Source organism: Tauraco erythrolophus, chromosome 5 (assembly GCF_009769465.1).
Source record: "Tauraco erythrolophus isolate bTauEry1 chromosome 5, bTauEry1.pri, whole genome shotgun sequence".
NCBI classification, from domain to species: domain Eukaryota; kingdom Metazoa; phylum Chordata; class Aves; order Musophagiformes; family Musophagidae; genus Tauraco; species Tauraco erythrolophus.
In genome coordinates this window covers 49,766,679-49,789,277 of record NC_141469.1, presented here as the reverse complement: position 1 = coordinate 49,789,277, position 22,599 = coordinate 49,766,679, and the positions used below count along the sequence as shown (strand labels likewise).

General features: G+C 39.3%; 1 protein-coding gene across 1 annotated transcript in view; it reads left to right on the top strand.

The window, feature by feature from the left end:
• The first annotated feature begins 4,257 nt into the window (after nucleotides 1–4,257).
• GABRA2 (gamma-aminobutyric acid type A receptor subunit alpha2) overlaps nucleotides 4,258–22,599 on the top strand; it is a 58,172-nt gene continuing 39,830 nt past the window's right edge. Inside the window, exons 1-2 of the mRNA XM_009989947.2 lie at nucleotides 4,258–4,328; nucleotides 6,922–7,037. Of these exons, the coding sequence (XP_009988249.1) occupies nucleotides 4,258–4,328; nucleotides 6,922–7,037 (187 nt within the window). The remainder of the gene's footprint in view (nucleotides 4,329–6,921; nucleotides 7,038–22,599) is intronic.

Sequence of the window (22,599 nt, the reverse complement as noted above, 5' to 3'; positions counted from 1 at the left end):
GTTGCTGGCCTAGATATAAGGGTGAGAATTATTCTCAAGCAGCACAAAGTATGCGATGATTACCTCAATCTGCCAAAATTTTTGTCTGGAGCTGGTATACTGCAGAACGTACCCCAGATCAGCATACTGTGCCAAGTACTGTTTGGCATCCCTTGATTACGTCCATGACAGAAAATGTTTACTGCCACCTCCCTAATGGTTGAAAAATTGAGGTATTGTTTATGAGTAATTTATTCTGCCTGAAGGATGGAATAACTTTGTCATCTAAATAATTCTTTCAAGCAAAATGATAAAGGAACCATTCCATTTAGTATTTTGCAGTATGGAGAATGACTTGCCTGGGCTTAACCTCTCCCGTGATTCTGTTACCTCTAAACTGGACGAAGCGCTTATGAAACATCACATACCTGTCCTGCTATTCAATTTGTCCTCACAGAGGAAGTCTTTCTAATCTCACAAAGGTATTGTGAAACATCATTTATCAGCGTGTGCACATCTTTGAGACCCTTGCCAAGGGGGAATAATAGGATTGTAAGGTCCTTTTTTTAAAGATATTTTTAAATATCAAAGTAAAGATTGAATTTTAGTTATATATTTCAGCAAATAAAGCAGAAAAGAAAGAAAACCTTTTAAGAAAAATAATTCTTTTATACCCTGAAAGTAACAATTTGTAGAACAGTGGACTGTTTCAAGTCCTGTTCAAACCAACGGCATGGCTCCCTACCTTCCAGGGCACTTGAATCAGGACTCAGGAGAGTCTCACAAACCCAGGTGATATGCTGGACACCGCGCATGAGTCAGAGCTAAATAAAATTCAATAATGAATGACAGCATTCAATACCACTCCACAAATAATAACGCAGAAGGGACAAGAGAGTTTCCTGTTGACTACGCATCTGAGGGGGCTCGGGTGGGCTGTTTGTAACCAACAAGAGCTAACACATCTAGTGTTTGTGAGCCATGCATGCACGTAACCCAACAAAATAAAACCCCAGCTATACCACACTTTTCCCCTCAAATGTCTTCAGCTCATCAGCAGCGTGGGTTATAAGTGTGCGGGCCTAGCATAACGAGCCATCTCTCTGGTAGTAATTATCTTGACTCTGATCTCTCACACACTGTCTCAGTAGTCTGTCCCTGCACTCGGCTTCCCTGTGATTTGGGATGCCCTGTAAGGCTGTCCAAGTTGTCTGAGAATGGGAATGAGGAGCTGTTTTCAAGTTTCTGATACTTTTAAGGTATGTGGTTTATCTGAAGTGCGACTTCAATGCATGAAGCTATGGTGAATCTCAAAGAACATCACAGGCAGTAATTGTGATTAGAGCCTAAAACCCAGCACATTTTTCTAGGGGAAGACTTTGAGCAGAAGCTCATTATAAATACATACCTACCCCATGTGGCTTTTGAAGAATGACAATATGCTATCACAGCAACAAGGAGCCACTGTGACTGCTTTCCTTAATGAATGCGTTTTTCTATTTTTTGATGCAACTCACACACAAAGATTAGATTCTAGTTTTGGTATTATGGTTACTTGAAGTGGCTTTTGGGAAGAAATGCTGTGAATACCCATGGAAAAAAATTATTCTGTTTCTATTATGTAATGTATTTCACATCAGAATGAATCATGAAGGCTCTTCACTTTTAATTATTTTTTTTTCTGCATATTGATATTTGTGAATTCACTGTGAAGTGAATTTACTGTGAGGGTTGATTCTGCCTTTAGTACCGGTTGTCAATTCTGTAGTTGTTAATTCCTAATACGTGGCAACTTGCAGACAGATCCAAATATGACGTTAGATTGATCGTAGACGCTTAACTGATCGGATAATGAAGAATTGCAAGCAGAGGAATTTTTCACGTCTGGAAAGGGAAAGACAAGGGCCTTGCACTTTAGGCATGTGCAGGGTCTGATGGCTGCTGAACGAGTGTTCTACAGATTTAAGTTTTTGCACTTGTGTCCTTATCTTTGTTATTTCCCACAGTTCAGGCTGTTCTTTTACTGGTTGTCTAAAACCAAAGAAATCCAGCTTGTTTCCTCTCTCTTCCCAGTCTTACTGCAAGTTACGAAATACCTCAAAGTTGGAAGTAACAGATCATCTTGACAGCCCAAGCGCTTTTCTCCCTTCTTTTGTCTCTCCTGCTCTGCTGTGGAGTCATTAAGCCACTAGAGAAGAAGGAAAACGAGGGGACCTCCATTCATAAGCAGCAAGACTTAGCAAACAGGAACCAAGAGGCAAAACATCAGAAAGCAGAGAAAAAAATCTCCTAATTTTTGTGGTTGATTCTATAGTTAACTGAGTTAACTGAATGAAGTAACTTTTTTTTTCCTTTTCTCCTCCTTTTATTTTTTTCACCATGTCTGTGCATATAACTTCACATGTTCATTTAGGATCCGCTAACAATTCAGAAGCAAACTTCAGCAAAACAACTTCAGTCGAAAGGCAGTAAGCAGGTAGGCCAGTGATGTTAAGAGGATAATTGAGAGCCGCGTTTTCGGCAATTAACAGGTTGAAAGGAAAGGAGATGGATGGAGATTAGTTTAAAAAAAAAAAAAAAAAAAAGCTGCAATGTTATTGCCGGTGTTATTTAGTTATTTTCGAGTTAACACCGCAAAATGAGGGTACACTAAATATAAACCCTTATCTTTAATTGTCAAGCCTATCCTGATCTACTTGAGCTGAAAAACCTAAAATCAATGGGAATGAATCCTAGCGGCGGGCCAGTTACTACCGAAGGTATAAGAAAGGAGGGCAACGTGCTGAAAGAGGCACCACCACAGAAAGCAATGCAATCTGAGCAAAAAAAAAAAAGCAAGGTTTGGTTTCTTGGCTGCCTGCATCCTGAGCTCACTTTAAATGACAGACTTTTCTTCTCTCTGCATTTCAATTAGACTGTGCCAATGGGCAAGTGGGGAAAGGAATATTAATGAGGCAGCCTCAGAGCCAGGGGGGGAACCGGGGACTGGCGATTCTTCCCGCAGCGCGCCGAAAGGAGCGCGGGGCGGTTGGTTGGGTTGCGCCCTGTCGAACGCGTATGTGACGAGCGGTGGCTAAAAGGGTGCGAAGGGCCACGGAAAGCGTGGTTCGCCGTTCGGGGATCGCCTTTCCCTCCGCTTATCGGTCGCGCGCAGGCGAAGTCACCGCGCCCGCCCGCTCCGCGCAGGCTGCGAGGCCGCGGAAGCCCCTCTGGCGGGAGCCGCCGTTGGAGCAGGGTGACTTGCATCTTCCCTGCCCCCCGCGCCTCCCGGGGGCGGCGGGCGCGGCGCCGTGACCGCCCCTCTCCCGCCGCGCCCCGCGGGGCAGCCCCGCGCCCGCGGAGCCGCCGCCCCCGCCGCCGCAGCCCGCGCGCGCCGGCACGCGCGCCCCTCCCGCCCGCCTCCGCGCACCGGCACGCGCGCTGCCCACCGCCCCCCGCGCGCCCAGGCAGGCACGCGCGCGCGCCCGCCGCTCGGGAGCCGCTCCGTCCTGCCCGCGCCCGCCGCCTCCCGTCCCGCTCGCCGTCGGCGCCCTCCCTCCTTTCCTCCCCCCCACTCCCCGCCCGCTGCTCCCAGGTAGGGTCCCCGGGGGTCCCCGCCCGCCGCGGGCAGCGCGGGGCCGGCGGCGTGGCCCCCCCACGGCGGCGGGCAGCGCCTGCCCGTGGCGGGGCTGTGCTGCGGTCCGCAACTTGTCGCCCTGCGGGGGCTTCCCCCCACCCCCCCGCTTCCGCCCGCGCCCCCCGCGGCGGCGGCTGTCGCCGGTGTTCCGCCGAGCAGCTGTCAAACGTGTGGGGCGCTCGGCGGCGGCTGGGGGCGGCTCGCCCGCGGTCCCCGCACCGAGCCCCGGCGAATGGCATGACTCCCCCTCGCCGCCCGCCCCCCGCGGCTGCGGTGTGCCGTGCCGTAGTGAGGCGAGGAATGGTTAAGCCCCGATCTTTTTATACATATCGGTTTGGGTTGGGTTTTTTTTTTTTTTTTTGGTTCCTTTTCGTCTTGAGGCTTTCAGCTTACAGACAAGGGAGGCAGCTGACGCGTCTGCTCACATGCCACTTTTGATCCTCCGTTGCCTCTCCGCGCAGAGCAGGATCGTTGGGAAAGATGGAGATACAATAAGTTGCTAGTAGTGAAAAGTGCTGCAGGAATCCGGTGGTTTCCTTTCTCCGCTGAAGTGACATATTTTTCCCTCGGGTTAAGTTGAACGCGCTGCTCGGCGGAGCCTGGCTGTAGCTGAGAGTGGGTTTGTGTTTTTCTTGCACGGTTAGGTTTTGTAAAGAGCAGCGATGAAGAGGAAGCTGGCACTCTCCGAGATGCAGTTGGTTCTTCTCGTTTTATTGGTGTGGCTACCAACAAGGTGAGAGGATCTTTAATTTTGTTGTTCGTTACAAACATATATGTTGAGCTCTGCTAAGGGTAATCTTCTGTGAGAGGTTATTAAAAGTATAGTGTATAGTAACATAATAAAAAAATCTTTGGTAGCTGTTCAAACGCAGTATTACATAGTTTCCAGAGCAAATGCAGTAGGAGAAGATAGTCTAGGGACCATATAAACCTAATCTCTTGTCCTTAAACAGTTTGTTTAAGGATGCTTTATTTCGCCGTTAAAAAATGATTGCTTTAAATGCCTTATTGGATCTTAAAGATTTATTTGAGTTACTGCATCACTGTGATTCTGTACCAAACAGAACAGTGAAGATGGAGAAACAGATTATCATGAAGTCAAACGGCAAATCACAGTCTGTAAAATAATGCTCGCATATTTTTTAATATCAACATGCCTTTTTTTTTTTTTCCGGTCTTTTTTTTTTTTGGTCAACATGACAGAATTCAAAATGATACTTAAGCTTTAAACCTCTAGGTGGAGATAGCATACAACTTCACGATCCCATATAATAAAACAATAGCCTCATTTATTAATCAACTTTTCTTACGTTGTTTGAAGTTCTCCGTTTCTAAAGTGACAACATAAGAGCAAGTAATTTTAATCACATAATAGTTTTGTGTTGCCCACAGTCCCTAAACGTGCAATTAATTGTAGTTTGTAACTTTGGTTTACTTGCTTTGGCTCTGACTGCAGTAGGTCTGGTACTAATACAGTAAGGGCGTAAGCTAAATAATGCAAGTTTCCTATGATTTAAAAATTCTTCATTTGTTTTTGTCTGTTTCCTACTGAAGATAATATTTCCTGAAACTATGTTTTCTATTTCACTTCATGCCTAACTATGGTGCAGTATTAGTTGAGTCACAGTGGGCCAGATCCTGCAAACCCTACTCAAGTGAGTAATCTCACTGACGTCAAAGAGACTACATGCGTAATTATGGAGTTTATGCCTGAGTAAAGTTTGCACGGTTTGACCCTAATTGGATAGAATTGTATGAACTAATTTTTTAGTGGTACCTTGACTTCAAAAAACTGTAATATCTCAAAAAGCATCTTAACAAATGGCAGAGACTTACAGTACAGAAATACGCTTTAAAAATAAAACCCAAACCATCCAGTAATTATAATTAAGAAAAAGCTCAGACATCAGTAAAATCACACATGACAGTTTGGTATGTGCTTTCTGAGTTATCTGGTTTGGGTCTATTCTGTCGTTTGTGTGATGGAAAGCACAGACTGCAATGATTTACATTCAGATACTTCCTCCATGCTGTTGAATTGGGGACAACATAAAGCCCTGTCTCTAATAATTTTATAGCTTGCTTTAAAGAAAATGTCACCCAAACCTACGTTTGGTTTGGAGGAGGAAGAAAACATACTCGGTTTTATGGCATAATTAGTCATTCATAATGTTTTGATCGGTAGTTCATTTAGAGACGATAAATACCCAAACATTTCAGGTTAAAAATTTAGAAAGCTGAAAAAAGTACAAACGATAATGTGTGTAGCATATGATGCTTTACCTCCTTGATACTAATGTCCTGGTATTAAGTAGGTAAGACTGATGAGCTCATGCATTTCACATGCATGGTACTTAAAATTGTTGACACAGTGACATTTGCGTGTGTAAGGCTTTCTGCACTGGAGCCTTGTTCCCCTAGGACACAGAACCTTTGCTCCGGGTGCCGTGGTCCAGGAGGACTGTTGCGCACCACAGCAGGCTGGACGGCAGGTTCATGTTCCAGCCCCCAGTGCTTTCCACAGAGATATGACCCATAAAAGCTGTAACATCTCTTTCTTTGCTGGGGAAAGTTTGAAGCGATCAGTGATCTATAGATTCTTCTTGATGCTTCGTTTATGATATTTTTCTGGCCAACTTTTGTAAGAGTGGAATATCAGATAGTGCTTTTTATGACAAAACGGCATTTTGGAAACATGAAGGCTCTCCACAGCTATCCTGCAGCTTGCTAGTCAGCATCGTTGTTCCCACCCACCAGATGCTGACATCAGAGGACTCCCTGAGCATGATCGCTGGAGTTTTCCCTCATGTTAGTTCTGCTAGTCATGTACGTTATATGACCATTGGGTGGAAGCATATCCACAGGATTTATCCATAGATAGTGTATACTAAGATGAGGACAGACAGGATAGAGCTGGAAGGAGACAGTTTTGTGTGCGGGAACCTGGGTTATCAGTCCGGGAGTGACATGCCAACAAGGCCTGGGAAGCTCTTTTAGGTTCCTGCACCTGCACAGTCAAACGTGTTAGTGGAGCTTGAAGTAGCACTCATGGTGATGCAGTGTTGACTAGAAGTAGAGGCTACTGGAAAATGACTTCCTGGAAATTTTAAATAGTCTACCGTTGACTCTTACGTATCTGAACATGTTATATATAAATTGTGTATTCATATGCTCTTAACTACACCCTTCTTGTTAGAGGGCAGCGGTTAAATACTTTATATACTTAAGGTTAAATACCATAAATACTCAAGGCCAGCCTGCAAAACTTCATGTTGAGTGTAAATTAAAACATCTAGCACTTTCTAAAATGTAAAATGTCTGTTTAGATCAGTGCTGGCTGACTCCCTGGAAGACGAAGCTAAGAATAACATCACCATCTTTACAAGAATTCTAGACAGACTTCTGGATGGTTATGATAATCGTCTCAGACCTGGATTAGGAGGTAATAAAAACAATTAAAGATGGATTTTAAAAAATCAGTTTTAATGTTCAGATTTTATGCAGTGATATTCTTCCTTCAGTTTTTTTTTTTTTTTCCTGACAACTGGTATGTATCTTGATAAATTATTTATAACTCTATATTCACCCAGCTGAATCATTTGAAGTTCGAGGAAGATAACATCTATGAATGGAAAGGAGGCACTTTCACACATTTATCTTACGTAAAAAGAAAAAAAATCTGGTGATTTAACATAGTAAAACAGAATGAGAACAAAAATAACATCTAAAGCTGTTATTCCAGTCAGGGAATTTTGGTTGAGCAAGGAATGCAGGCTCGATTCCCTGCAATGCGAAGAATGTGTGTTTTCAGAAATCTACACAAGTGTTTCATGTGGTGTGTGTAAAATCCACATTTTAGAGTCATTTCTTGTCCCAGTAAATTCAATGGGAATGCTCTATTTTTAACTTCTTTGGAATTGAATTAAGGTTTCACTGGTAATTAGCATTTTGTTTCTGAGTACCTTGCATGTATTTAAGCATTTGGAAAAAAAAAAAAAAGAAAAAAGGGAATATTGGAGGACAGAGGTCACTGCACTCTTGTACCATGACTGTCAGTTATTTTTCAAAATGTCAGTTCACATTTTCATTTTAAAGCTGTATGCCAGCTCATGTGTATCTAAGCAAGAAATTTAAATAATTTGTTTGGTGTTGGAAGTATTACTATGCAAAAAGATCACTATGGTATGGGAAAGGGCGGAATATCTTGGTTTTGATAATATTTTATCTACTGTTATTGTTTATCTGCTATTTATACTATCTAACATAAATATGTATTGAATATAACACTGTTACAATTATTGTCGTTCGTAACAATTTTCATGATTGTAATTTTCAACCTGGAGACTGTTTCAGCTTGGTAAAACTAATTCTAGTGCAGAATTCCTGGGAGCCGTTCCTGTTGCTGTTGATTTCAGCAAGATCATGCCCAAAGCTAGAGAACTGCTCCAACTTCCACGGAAATGACTCTAACAACTCTAATCAAATTAGGAATTAGTTAAATCTCACAGTTTTTAGCCAACACTCTTCCATCCTGACCTGTAGCTCTGCTGCTGTTCTGGTTCTGGAGAATCTTGGCTTGCATCTGACACAGCATGAAGTGGGAGCTGGCACTGGCTGGCAACAGCTTTCTCATTATACATTAATCTTAACCTAGAATATCTTTTCATTTCCATTTCTGGCCTCTGTACAGCGGAGACTTGTGAAATATTTTGTATTTAAGGGCTTTTTTCTTTAGATGATCCACAAAATAAGACATACAGCACTGTTGATATGAGAATTTCTATAGCAATGTTTTACATGGAGGTTCAATTTCTTTGCAAAATACCCAAATTTAAGAATTCAGAAATAATATAAACATACAATGCCTTGCAGGTGACTTGCAGAAACATTTCATATCACAAAGCTCATATTTAATTGGCACGGATTTTAAAATCATGGTTTTTATTAGAAAAATAATGAAAAAATATTTTTTACAAAAAGAAATGTGCCATTTAATGAGAGCAGTCTGCAGTTCCTTTGCATATCATGTATTCTTTTTAATACTAACATTTATGTTGTTGAAAACGTGAATTTTAAAAATTATTTTCCTAATAGATTTTTATTTTAGATTTTCCATTAAATCTACTTCAAAATACCTCCCTCTTTTTCTTTACCAATCCTCCTAGGCAATTAAAACATACTTCGGGAGCATAAAAATTAAAGGATTAACATCTGTTTGATATTGGCATGCATGGCGATCAACCCATGCAGAACATGTGTGAAATGAAACTGTGTCATGCATATTAAACGGTGATGATTCATGACGCGTTAATGTTAATCTGCAAGAATACTTCAGTTGTGGATGGACAGATTCTTATAGTTTAAAAGAATGCTTGTAAAAGATAGTTTTGATAATCCATGACATGAAATATTCCAAACAATGCTTTTTTACGCAATGCATAGTAATTATGAAGGTTCATATTTCAGAATTTTTTTAGCATTTTATTCCTTTTTCTCTATTAACCTGTACTCTGAAAAGAAAAACGGAAATAATTAATCTTTTTTTTTTTTAAAACAGTATATACCAAGTGAGTCCTGAGAGTTTCTAAAAGTGTTTTTGCATAGACTACTGCATTTTGTCCATACCACGTGTCATTAATTTAATATACTTAGTCTCAGTTGTGTTCCACTTGCATTTATATGAATCTGAAATAATTCGACTGAAGCCAGTAGAGCGTTTACTTTGGCATAGCATCTTGCATTGCCCTGCTACACTGCTATGGCTGAGGTCACAATCTGCCCTAACGTGCGCTACAACAGAAGCAGGCCAGGGTCTGGAATGGATTCTTTGAAAGTCTTCTGAAAGCAAGGGTCGTTCACCAGCCCGCATTCACCTGTTGTGAAAGACATTTTCAGAGATGTCTTGTAGCAAAAATCCAGCTCATTGTAAATAATTATTCATCTCAGAAGTGTTTTTAATAATGAAAAGTGTTAGCTTAACACTGACATTTTAGCTAGTTATTGACCAACAAAATGGAAACATATAAGCTCCTTCAGAGACTGTGCATAAATTCAACTAAGTAATTGTCTGTTTGGGAATGCGTTCTTGAATTTAGGGATAGCTTTATAATTGATTTTACTGGGATACTTGGTGTGAGTACTTACTGTCTGTAACTTGATGCTTTACTCATACATCGATGCACTTCAGAACTGAATACTGTTTTCCCTAGACTGTTGAGGCAGCCTTAACTTTTACTGGTGATACAGCTCTGTCTTATACACAGGTTTTGGCTGTGGACTATTGGCTCTCCTAGCAGCTAGGATCCTTGAATGATATATGAACAGTATAGTGATGCAACGGCCTGCGAAATGGGGGTGCGCAGGGAGAAGAAGACACGGCATTGTCCCCTGAAGCCAGAGACATCTCATATGACTTAGATTACTGTGTTGATATGAGTAGGCATAAGGGTATTCAAGGGGAGATAAATTTTTCTATGTACTCATTTTATGCTAAGCACAGGATTGCAGCTGGAACACTCTTGACTGCACTTTCAGTTCTGACATGAACATGCCATTTCTGTTTAAACATAAAAATAAATTACAAGTTCAGTTTCAAAAGAACTTCTTTGTATCATTAGCACTAATTTATATGAAATACAGCCATGTAAATGGCAAGTCATAAAGAGTTTGATTGTTTATGACTTTCTTCAAAATTATGAAGGGATTTTCTTCTGTTTATTTGCTGTAATGTTTGCAAGACACTTAGGGTAGCACTTTCCATAAATTCTTTGATTTTTAGGAACATATAGAAAAAGAAATCCATAAAACAATGGACAGTAAAACTAAGTAAGGGACCAAAAGAGAATTTAGATCTTTAAATAATGAGACAACAGAATGTTGAAGCTGAGATACACTGCGTTCAAATCTGAAAGTGAATTATTGAATTATCTGCTCTATCTGCTTTCGTCTGCCCCATGGACAGACATGATTAAAGGAAAAAAGGACATAGATTAAGGCAATCCCCAATTTTAATATGTTGATGTTCTAGTGTATTAGATGCATCAGCAAAAACATACAATTTTTTTAAAATGGTAGCTTCTTTTTAAAGATGAAAAACAGGTAGGAAGGGAGAAGGCATGGAGACAGTGCTGCATTTTGGTATCATGTTGAATACTTCAGTAGTCTTACCATCTCCAGCTATTCAGCCTGCTTTGCTTTCTCACGTTTAAAATTGGTCATTTCCTGCAGCTATAGAGCTTCTGTCTGTTCTACTCTCCCAAATTTATAAAATATAACTGAATACAAGACTTAGAAAGTATAAAATTTCAGTCTTGAAAAAAAACCACAAATGGAAGTTACAAGGATAGAGGACTGGCCAGATTTTCAACTGCCATACTGAGATCGAAAAGAGCTATGCAAATTTACACAATTTGAGGATCTTTCCATAAACTGTGGTCAGTCTCACTGGCTTCAAGAATGGCATTCTCATTGTAACCAAAGAGATGAATGTTGGTTATTAAAAAAACTGAGGAAGATCAGACAGTAGGTAGGTGAAAACTAAATGCCACTGTGGTTCCATTTTGAAGGATCCATCTCTGCTGCAAGGTGATTTTCAGCCATTCTGCTTGCTTTAAACAAGAATCTCCACTGCGTTTCGCTTACAGACACACCAAAACCTTTTTGTCACAACATTTTGTACATAAATTGATCAGGACAACTGAAGAGAACTGGGAAGGTTTATTGCTGATTATTACTATTAAGGAGATGGTGAGCAGTGAGCACTTGCGGGTATGATCGTTCGTCTTTGCAGCGCTGAATATATCATTGCATAGAATCAGTGTAGTAATGTAGAGTATCAGACTGATTAAAAGTTGTATGATGTGCGCTCCAATATGAGCTAAAAGGGAAAAAAAATGTTCACAGAAAGATCTCCTGATCTCCCAGATCAGGAGAGCTGTATAGATATGTATGTGTGTGTATATATATGTGTGTTTATCAAAGAGTTGTATGTCTTCAGTTGCCAGGAAACAAGGCCATGATCATATGCTGATAATCTGGAATATGTTAAATTTAGGGCAGTATATTTATATATCTCTATGATTCAGAGTTTTTAATCAGCTTTAGAAGAGTTTGTAGCTGCCCCTAGCTGGGCGTTCAAAACTTAGCAGCGTTTGTCAACCTCATCATGCTTAATACATATTCAGAGCATCCTAAAAGAAGGTCCTTCAGCTATTTTTGCTGCAGGACACTACAGGAAAGCTTCCACTACTGTTTTTAAAGGAAAAAGTGCAGTTTCCCTGCCCGTTTCTGGTTGCTTCCTTAGCCCTTCTTTGCTCCAAGCCCTTCTTGGAAATGATAATCCCTCTCTGCTGGGGCTAGCGCAGAGCAATTCAGAGCAGCACTTGCATTTTCTGAAAGCCCCCTATGTAGTTACGGTGGGATACAGAAGAGTAAACTGCTGTATGCTCGCTCTTGGTGTACCTGGAAGTGTCACACGGAATCTGGCCATAATAGTGCTTTCAGATGGGGGTCAGCGAGAAACTCAGGTTAATTTATCTTAGAGTTGTGAATAATGTATGTTGGCAAAAAGCATTCCTTGTAAAAAATGAAAAAGCAATAGGGAGCAGGATATGAAAATCTCATTTAATTAGTTAGCCAGGGCATGCAGATGGTGTTAAAATCCAATAAGAGAACTAACTCAGTAGCTATAAGCATTCTAGGTAATGAATCATTAGGAAAGTGGAAGGATAGAAACCCTTCAGAAACTGTTGTGATACTGAAGAACAAGTCAGAAAAAGTGATGTGGGATAAGATAGTGGCTGAGGAGCTAAACAAAGCTTATTTATTTATTTATTGATTGAAAGTCTGTGAATAAATCAACAGTGAAGGTATCAAAATAAAATTAATGTTACAGCTGTGCAGAGTATTGCAATCGGGGAAAGCATTGCACTGTGCAGAGTGGCAAAATGCTATGCTTCACAACAGTTCACCAAAATCTAGGTACTTTACGGTAAGGTTTATATGCCCATGTCTCTGTTTAGCCTGTATCCACAGCTAAACAATAGCCAGCTGTTCTAGTACCCAGTGAACCCTCCCCGCTCGAGAAGGGGAATCTGGGAAAGGAAAGAAGACCCATGGGTTGAGATAAGAGCTATTTCGTAATTGAAATAAAAATGAAATGAAAATAGAAATAATAATATATACAGACAAGTGATGTATGGTGCAGCTGCTCGCCACTACTTGGCCAAAGTCCAGTCTGTTCCTGGCCAGTGATCCCAGAGCAGGAGAATCCTGAAACTGCAGTCCTGGAAGAGAGCAGGCCTTGGGAGCAGAACAATGGGCGAGACCCTCCAGGGACTGTGACTGCTGAGAAAAGAGAGAGCGAGGGCGACAAGAGGGGGCAAAGAGACCTTGTCCCCAACAAACTTTCCAATTTACAGTGGGCATGATGTTACATGGTATGGACTACCCATTTGCCCATTCAAGTGTCAATTGCCCTGGCCATGCTCTCCCTAGGTTCTTGGACATATGGGTCGTTAGCAAAAACCAGTTGAAAAATCCTTGATCGCTACAGATACCTGCATGCAACGGCTGGCTAAAAACTAAAACAAAGTGTCTTATCACCTGTGTTCCCACTGAATCAGTGGGTGCTGCAGTTTTTTTAAAAAATGCATCTTACTTTAGAAATGTAGATTCTCTGAACAGAAAATTGATTCTGTGATTTTATCCCAGCTAAACCAGGACAGCCTGTAAAGGAGCTTGTCTGGGAGGATCTCCCAGTTCACTGAATATGTATATTCAGTACTTTTTTTTTTTTTTCCTGGCAAAATATCAGCATTTGCTTCTAATGCTAGAAATACTGTTGATGACACCAAGGCTGACTTAAGTGTTTGCTTACTTTTATCTCAGCTACAAGGAAGACATGAAAGCAAATACTGCAGATTTCTGTGGAGCTCATTGTAAATCAGACTGATGGGATGGTTTAATTTTTCAGCCAGATTTGATGGGCTAAGACAAACATCACCTTTTTTCGGTGACACATTTATTCTGGGTTATTTAGAAACTGGTTGAAATGCAGTGGCCTTGCTGATATCCAAGATATTCTACTGTTGACTACTTCCCACTGAGACCTCTTATCATGTTACATAAATCTTGCAACGAGTTTGCTATCCGAAATATTGAACTGCTGCTCATCGGGCTGACTAGTTTTACTAGCCAAGTACCAAAGGATTGCAATGTTCTAGTTCCAAAATTGTTATCACCCTTGTGCAATTATGCAATTTGTGTAATGCCACCTGAATAGGAAATACAATTATTATTTAAATAGTCTAACTCTGAAACATTTTCAGAAATATTTAAGCGCATTAGAAATTCATCCAGAATATCTTGGAGGGATTTTAATGGATTTAATGGATTTTTAGTAGTGGATTTTAACCAAGCAAAAAGTAAGTTAAAATGTAGAAATCAATGTATATGTTGGTTACAATGAAAAAAAAATTTAGTCATTCTGTAGAAACAAAGACATATTTTGTAATACAAAATTAATAGTATTCTAGGTTATACTATAAGGTGTACTTACAAACAACACAGGGAAATCCTTTAATGTTTACTACTGTAAGGCAGCCATAGAGTATTCAGTTTCATTTAAAATCTTTTCTTTAATAAGATATATCAAAAAAAGAGTGCTCACTTAAGAATGTGAGAAGGAAGCTATAGAGATCTCTTATTCAATTGTATAATCACCTAAAGGTATTAAGAAAGTTTTGATGAAGAATTATTAAACTAGCAGTTAATAAAAACATTGATACTCTTTGAATTTTTGGTTTTAGATATATAGGACACAGACAATCTTTGGCATACACTGTCCTTCATGGAGCTGGAAAAAGGGACCTTAGGAGTATGTTTGATTTAAGAAAAAGTGGAAGTTACATGATAACTGTGATATGAGTATGCATCACTGTTTTGATGATGTTGATTTCTGCTCATGTGATAACAACCAACATTTAAGCCAATAGTCGCGCATAACTTTCAAGACAATTTATCAGCAAGTTTTGATGTTTTATTTTCAATGGAAAACAAAAATTTGGGATTAAATGCAGAACTTCTTCAGCTTCTTTATGTAGAAAAGGTTGGGGTTTTTTAACTTTAGTTCTTGCAGCCTATAACGGCAAATACATATTTAAGTATACTTCCTGTATTTTAGCACCCAGGCTTCTACACCGTTCAAGGCCTGATTGTGGTGAAAACAATGTAACAATACTATCTTTATCTATGAGGCATAATCTAAAATTATTTAAAAAATGAAGAAATACTACTTTTTTATTCCCCTCCTTAGCTTTACTAGTCAAGCTCATAGCTATTAGGCCAATGATGGTGATTTTCAACACACTCACAGAGATAACGGTTGCTTAGAGAAGTCATCGTTGTGGAGACATTCAAAATTTGACCGAATATGACCTGAACAGCCTGATCTGTCTTCACATCTGTCTCTGCTTTGGACCTTCCAAAGGTCCTTTATAAACTGAATTATTCTGAGATTCTGTGACTTATAGCCAGCATGAGATTGAAATAATGGCTGAACTTTTCTATCTTAATTGACAACTGTGAAAAAATTAATTTTAGCGTGTCAGTTCTGGAAGATACAGCTGCATAAAAATACCTGTGTGGATGAAAGGTTTAGACTGCCTACGGACAGCAGAATGCACAGTACTGTGCAACTCTTAAGCTTATTATTCATAAACAATCCACTGTGATAAATAGAAGATTTGGAGTAAATGGGAAAGGTCTGGAAAAATGCAGAGGACATATCCTTTTTTATGGTATTTGCCCTGGATTTTCTAACATTCAGCAGAAGCTGGGACTTGACTAATAGAGTCATTAAATAGAGTCTAGTGACATTTTTCCCACTAGCACCATAACCTGGAGTCCTGAAAAGGGTTAAATATGGGAAAAGACAGTATTTTAAAGGAGAGGCACTCTATGAAATTGAATCATTCCCAGTTTACTTTGTCATCATTAGATGCCCAGAGTACAGGGAACTGAAAAGCTGTACAACACTGTATAGCTCAACACCTCCTCACAAACCACCCTTGAACCTGTAAATCCTGCCCTTCTGAAGTGTCCTGATGGAGGTCTTCCTTTTTTTTTCTTCTGTTTTCATAGTTGCCTTTTCCCTTTCTAAATACCTGTTTCATACATTCTTCTAGAAAATGCCCAACTCTCTCTTGGACCAAAATTCCAAGAAATCATTTCACTCCATCTAAATATAGGTTTCCTCAAATCCAGGCCAGACATGCCACGTAGATGCAGCTGTCTAATTTTGCAATATGTTTTTTTGCGGTGTGAAACCCAGACTTGCCTTACCCTCCTCCCAGGTACAGTCGCTTACATCCAGCTGCCTGAAAGATTTCATATCTAATGAAACTGGACTGGGGAGGCTGAGAATGATGCGAAGGCAGACTCCTGGGTAGGTAGAAAGCAAAGGTCCTTCTCTACCCACAGATTGTATGGCCTTCCTTTTGTGCCAGTGCAATTTTGTTCGTGTTGTTGAGTGAGCTGAGATAGATCTGTTGCTTCTGGCAGCGTTCCTGACTACATATTCCTGCTTCTGTTTTCTTGGAGTGCCACCATTTCGTGACCATTTTTAACAATAACCTTTGCAATGCACAATCTAGTGCATCCAGTTTTTAGAATTAGTAGTCTGTAGAGAGTGAGGTATTTCATCAACAAGGATCATGCAGAAGGACATTGTAACTGCCTGTACATTAAAACTGCATCTGCTTTGGTTTTTTTTTACAGTATTTTGGTCTGTATTAATTGTTGGTATTAGTAGCTCTGATTAGTGGCTATTAGTATCTAGCGGTAGCTTCTAAAGGCTCCAGGAAACAGATATGAAGTAGAACATGACACTGTTTTCAACAACCTAGCATTAGGTTAATACAAACCAAGGTGAAAAACCACTGTGAGCAAGGAACAAGGGAAAGGGCAGAATGGCTGGACAAAAGAGATGGAGAGTGAAGGAGGGAGATAAACTGGTGATACTAAACACTGGCCACTTTTAAACAATTGGCAGATTAAGGCAGCTGAATGATAGTTTTTTCAAATACCCTTTGGAAGCTTGAAAGTAGAATAATGTAAGAAGTTTTATCATTATGGTATACTCATGTATTTTTAAATTTCTGACATTAATGTTTTTCAACAATGAGTCATCTGTCTCAAAAAGCAGCTATAGAGGATATATCAGATAATGTTTTTTGTTGCTGTACAATTCACTAGCTTGCTAAATTAAAGCATCAGCAGAAGATTTTGAATTAATACTGTCAAAAGTCTAATGAATTGTAATGATAAGAATCAAATCACTTTAATATGCCAAGATTATTAAACATGTTTTTATGTCTGTTTTTTCAGGTTAGTGCTGGAATTAAATTAATCAAAAGCTCAAGGAAGTTTTGTTTACCAGTGTCATCCTAGTAACAGTTTGCTTTCTAATGCAGAGTATGTCAGCATTAGTTTTCTGAAGTTGTCTGTACATCAGGAAGGTATGATTCTGCTGACCTTCTGGAAGTGATGTTGCTCTTTGGGAACCATTTGAGTGATTACTTTGTAGCACATGGCTCTTGATTTACAGTCTGTAATTCCTTGCCATATGTTGAGGGCTATTTAATTATTAGAAAAGTTAACTCTGTGAAAGCAGTGTAAATCAATTTCCCTCTTACCTGGGATTGTTGTGAACATCAAAGGACATGAAACATTTTAGTAAAGTTGTCTAGCTGCAGTCAGAGATTGGATTTAGTTGCATCTGACAAAACAACGTTTATTTTTTATGTCCATGCATACATATTTGGTACTGCACATGATTTTTTTTTGTTTAACCAGTAGAAATCATGCATCCTAATGTGCAGTTTGTTTGGGAAAAACATAGGTGCCCCATGTTTTATCTGCTTAATCTGTCGTTTTTACAAACTAGTAGTTAAGTATCTTGTAATCTTGTAATGTTATGACTAATAGAGTTGGTTGCAATCCAATTCAGTGCCTTGGACCACTGACCTTCTCTGTGTTCTAACACATACAGTTCAATAAGAATCAGTTAAAAAAACAATGTACACTGTGAACCCTGTGTGTCCGTTGTAGGCACATCGTGGCTTTTCTCACAGCAGTGACACTGAAAATGTATCAGAGAACTCAGACAACTTTGCAAAAACAGTGTCTTTTTTATATGAGCAAATACCAAAGGTGTGTGACGGTGAAGTAACCAGGAGGTATGATCCACTGTTGGTGATGGAACAGATGCGTGTCTCCAAGACCCAGTACAGTGCTCTATTTTGCAGATCACAAAATTTCTAACACAGATTTAACCTGAGTGGAGAGGTTTGTACGGAAGATATATTCCACCTGGAAGATGACTTCTAAATAAACTGGTTTTTGAAACTCTTAATTTTTTTCTTGAACTATTTAAAGACTGCTTGCATTTGTGATCTTTCATGTGAATGTAGTTTCCTGTAGTTACTTATCTGCATTTAGCACCTTCTTCTGTTTTAATGAAAAAATTTGCATCCTCTTGATCCCTTAAATACCTTAATGTCAGAAAAGTAAAGTATCTCCTGACAGAAAGATTGCCCTGTCATTAGGAGTTCTTCATCTCTTTGTTGGTCTCCATTGCTTGATGCTGATTGTCTCATCCAAGAGAGGTAATTGTCTTTCAACACATTCCCTGCTTTTTCTTTCTTGTGTCCATTCTCAGTTGTCCTAAGATAGTAAGTTCTTCAGACCACTTGTGTCAGAAGATTGGGAGTTATTAAAGCCATCTTTTTCCATTTCCTCAAGCCTGTGAGCCTTTCAGCACAACACCAGAAAGCAGAAAGGGAATGGAGAGGGAAGGAGAGTCTGCATTTATCTTTAAGAATTTAGAAATGGGCTGAAGGGGCAATTCCTGCCCTGAATACACCAGCCTATTGTCCTAGATATTTCCTTCTGACTGACAATCCAAAGGCTACTGTAGATGCGTTTTTAATCTCATTATTTGAAGTAATTTGTATTTTTCACCATTTATAGGCTCACTCAATGAGGAATGAAGTCCCTCTGGATGAGAAGAGGCTGAGGAGCAATTGTAGTGTGGAGTATATAAGTGATGAAAAACAGAAGTTTGAGCCTTAGATTCAGTACTGTGTTGATAAAACGTCTCTGCCATCCTGAGGGCATGCCATGGCATTTCACAGACTGTCCTTATCAGTAGCCGTAGTGTTAATTCAGTACCAAACAGTGAACTTCTTTCTACTAGATCTTTAAATTTGAACTTGGTACTGCATTGCCTCATGCAGTTTTTGAACAAAAGGAAAGATGTTTCCTCCTGGAAAAATAAATAAATAAATAAATATGAGGAGAGAGAAATATAAATGCCTGTTGTTTGAGATAAGGGAACATAGCCACATCCTTAATAATCCCTTTACATCTACTGAGTGCTAAAAGCTGTCAGAGAATTCTTTATTTTTTTATCAAGCATTTTAGTTGGCCATAAAAAAAAAAGAATAGATGATCTTTTTTGCTACTGCCTAATATGCTATTTTTAAAATAACCAATTGTTTTAAAATATTCTGTGGTAGATGCTGTCTGCATTTTGAGAAAGCCATAGCATCTGCTTAGAAGAATATGCACTTTAAGAAACTGGATTCTAATTAAATTCATATTAACCATTGTTTCAAAGAAAAAAAAATGCTGGTTTTTCTTTTCTGTCTATGAAAAAAAAAAAAAACTGTTAATATTAAAAGCAAATTCTTGTCCCAAATATATAGCCTTTCCACATATAGAGGCCTGACGGGTTCTGAAAGTCCCATGGACAGCCAGAGGGGAAATTCTTTTGTCACAGGCAACCATAAAAGATGAATTTGAGGCTGCTTAATCCAAGTTCTGGGAGTATCCTGGGAGTATGTTTTAGAGGAGATTCTGGGAAACACTGCTATCTGTGAAGTAGCTTAGAGACATTCAAGTGACTCAGCTGGGGGAGTTTTGAGTGCTACAGTATATTTCTTGTAGGCACATTAAACAGCCTTAATTTAAGACTTTTTTATTATTATTAACTGGTAACAGAAGAGAACTGACAACTCTGTAACATGTTAAAGTGAGATTGTAAGAAAGATTGCCCCATTACTGTCCATGTTATTATGTTTCGCTTATTGGAGGGGGTATTTGTTCAATTTAAGTATTAATAGATTCTCTGTTGCGTCAAGCTGTGCACTCATTGTTTATCAGGACTCCTGTTTACCAAGAAGCTTATTATCCATGACCATAGCATGAGTTTTCTGCCAAATAAAAAAATACTAAGAATAAAAAAAAAAAGGCAGCTTGACAGGCAGTCTGATTTGGGCTGTGTCTCAAACCCCATACCTTTATTCCTCCTTGCCCTGCATTTCAGCAACTGTGGGGATCAGAGAAGCGTAGAGAAAAAGTGTGCCTACCTGTTCTTATGCACCCTGGGTATTTAGAGTGTTAACATACGCACAACCTCCAGCTGATTTTAGTAAGTCCATGCTAGCTTTTTTGAGAATATTAGGCTAGTCTGGACAAACATTAATTTCCTGTACTTCATAGTTGTTTCACCTAGCTTAAAATAGGTACTACTGGCTGATTTGATAGAAGTATTAGAACACTGTCCACCTTTTTTGACTGTGTCACAGTCTTCTGAAATGCTATTGCAGAATTTCATACAGAGTTACCTATTAAAAATGTATTCAAGGCTGCTGCTGCAAAAAATGCGTTGAGTGCCCACTAATACACAGCTCTATTAAATAAAGGCACTACCTTCTCCTACTGTTGGTTCCTATCATGCTTGAATGCAAAGTACAAGGCTGGTAAAAGATAAAAGAACTGTAGCTCCATTTTTAATGACTGTGCGATCCAGGACTATAGTAACCGGGCACTATACACAGACAGTAAAATTAATCTGTCTGGAAGGATCATAATTTTCAATGCTTTCTTAAGTCTCTTGATCTCTAGAGGAGCTCCATCAACCTTTGGAACTTGGGAACGTGGATTTTATACTTTGCTTTGATAGCAGCAAGCCTTGGGAAGGTGGCAACCTCTGGTGACAATGTTTGCCACAGTACAAGCAAGACTGTTCTTCCCAGAGTTTCATCCTGGTATCTGTCAGCTCCAGGGTACCAACTCTTTGTCGTGGCTGACCACAGAGACAGGTATTCTCCAAAGGCTTCCTCTGGAGTTGGCCATCACCAGGGGAAGCCTTTTTCACTGGCTTCAGGGGGCTCTGACATGCTACTTAAATCTTAATTAAATAATCGTCAAGGGTAATAAGCACTGTGACTATGTCTGTTTTAGCTTAGAAAAAGCAATGTGTAGCCAGAGGGTGAAATCCTGTATGTGTTATGTATCTATTATCACAATTCCTTGGTCAGTCCAGTGTGAGTTCTGTGGCCATTTCTCACGTCCTTTGTGAGGAAAGGCTTTGACCTCTGATGCTCTTCCAGGGAATCAGGAGAATTCAGGGGTTTTTTAATGTTTGTGATATGGGAAGGTACTGAAGGAGAGCCACCTCTCCTACTTTCGCCAGCAAGTTGACATGTTACCAGCATAAGCCCAAGTGGCTTCTGAAATTTAACCTGGAGGAAATCTAGGCTAAGTGATCTTGGTTAGAAAGGCACTTGGGCCTGTGTAAGAGGAGATGAACAAGCAAATAAGCTAGCAACTAAAATCAAGTGAGTCAGGAGCTATTGTGCAATAAAGGCATATCTTAACAAGTCCAAACTTGGCCCCTTCATGACTGTAAAGAGAAACTTTAGGCTGCTACTTTTTTAAAATTACACTACTGTTATGGGGAGATGAGTTTTGGACTACAGGAGGGATTGATAGAGTGAGTGTATCAAATGGGATGATTTATAAATGCTGTGGCTTGGAATAAAGCACAGAGATTAAACCTGAAATTAGCCTAGGAGGGTAATGCAACAGAATTAACCAGGATGTTCCATGACTCTCAGTACCGAGTTCATAAAATTCAAACATAAAAAAAAAGAGACAAAGACTTCTGAATAAAAGTTTCTAAAATCTGAAATAATTTTGGGAATTTTTCTGCCTTACCTGCATGTTATAGTTTCATTTCTAATAGCACATGCCTCTAAGCAGATTAAATGGAAGTAGGGTTCCATGTGAATAATAACTTTGCCATCCCTACATTTGTGATAACACTGATTCAGGTTGGTCCAAATAATTACTGCTCCACTTCATCAAAGTCTTCTCCCTTCGATTTCCAGACTCGTTCAAGTGCTCTTGTTCTCTTTGTCTTCCTTTGCCTTATTCTTTAGACGGTGTTGGGGCGGTCTGGTTCATTTTAGCTTTATCGTGCTCATCCAGTTGATCTAAACAATGCAGTAGTCCCATTTGTTACTCAGCTTGGTTATTATATACATCCTGAAGGAAGCTGTAGTGTCTGAAGGGACAGCGTTTAGTGCTGATGTTTTATTTTTCATTTGAATGCTATGTAGTTTTGGTTTGCTGCCAAATGTGTTGTGTGTTAGCTAAGTTCATTTCACTTCAACATTTTAAGTAACCCTTCTCAGTAAGATCACATTTCTTCCAGCCAAACTCAACTATGTTTTCACTTTCATGTTTCTATTGAGCATTCTGTGCAACTCCAACTAAAAATGACTCACATTTGTTGTTTATTTTAGAGCTGGATGCTTTTTAATTTTTTCCTTTTTTTTTTCTGATGTGTGAGGATGTAGTGAAAAGGGAACGAATTTAAATTTAGTGGATTTCATGATAGTCTGTCTTTATGGGAATAGATTTTACAGTCCTTATGTGTTTAGGTTGCCCTTCAATCAAAAAGGATTTAATTCAGTCCTTGTTCTTATTTTCCATATTTTCTTTCTTCCTTTGTTAATTTTAACATAGCCAAGACTACTGTTTATAATTACTCAATTGTCTCAACTGTTTATACAACCAAAGCATCCATGTTATATTAATATCTTTACAATGAACCTGTAAATTGGAAGAATACTCTGTTTAAAAGATAGGAAAAA